Here is a 476-nt window from a genome sequence, read left to right as displayed (position 1 = left end):
TGGGGGGGGGGGGGCGGCAAGAAACACCCCATGTGCCCCCCGAGCCACTGACAGTCCACTGCTGGTATAAAGCCCAGAGGAGGGACACTAACCTGTGACCCCCGGGGAGGGGGGGGGGTAATTGATCCCACACCCACCTTTCTCGGGGTATTTGTCCACGCCAGGTGGCAGAAATGAGAGTCCACAGAGACGGCCACAACTTCACAGTTGACGTCGCGGAACTCGTTGGCCTTGTCACTGAAAGCCACAATCTCGGTGGGACAGACGAAGGTGCTGCAACAGGAGACACAGAGGTCAGAGGTCAGAGTGACGGCGGCCCCACCACGGGACTGATATCTGTACAGAGCACCACCAACGAGGAGGACTCCACCCTTCCCTGCAGCCCGGGGAACACCCTGAACACGTCAGATAAGACAACGGCCAGGAGCCGCCCTCCACCCAGAACATACGTGTCAGAGCCGCCATCGTATACTGAC

At 60.3% G+C, this 476-nt stretch overlaps 1 protein-coding gene across 1 annotated transcript in view; it reads right to left on the bottom strand.

Annotated features, from left to right (window-relative positions):
* LOC108803742 (thioredoxin-dependent peroxide reductase, mitochondrial-like) overlaps positions 1-476 on the bottom strand; it is a 5,402-nt gene that overhangs the window by 4,200 nt on the left and 726 nt on the right. Inside the window, exon 2 of the mRNA XM_018575556.1 lies at positions 138-395. Within this exon, the coding sequence (XP_018431058.1) occupies positions 138-395 (258 nt within the window). The remainder of the gene's footprint in view (positions 1-137; positions 396-476) is intronic.

The sequence above is a fragment of the Nanorana parkeri genome, unplaced genomic scaffold (genome assembly GCF_000935625.1).
Source record: "Nanorana parkeri isolate BGI_ZX_2015 unplaced genomic scaffold, ASM93562v1 scaffold4127, whole genome shotgun sequence".
Taxonomy (NCBI): Eukaryota; Metazoa; Chordata; class Amphibia; order Anura; family Dicroglossidae; genus Nanorana; species Nanorana parkeri.
Note: the sequence above shows the minus strand (reverse complement) of the source record. Positions and strands in the feature narration are given on the sequence as shown.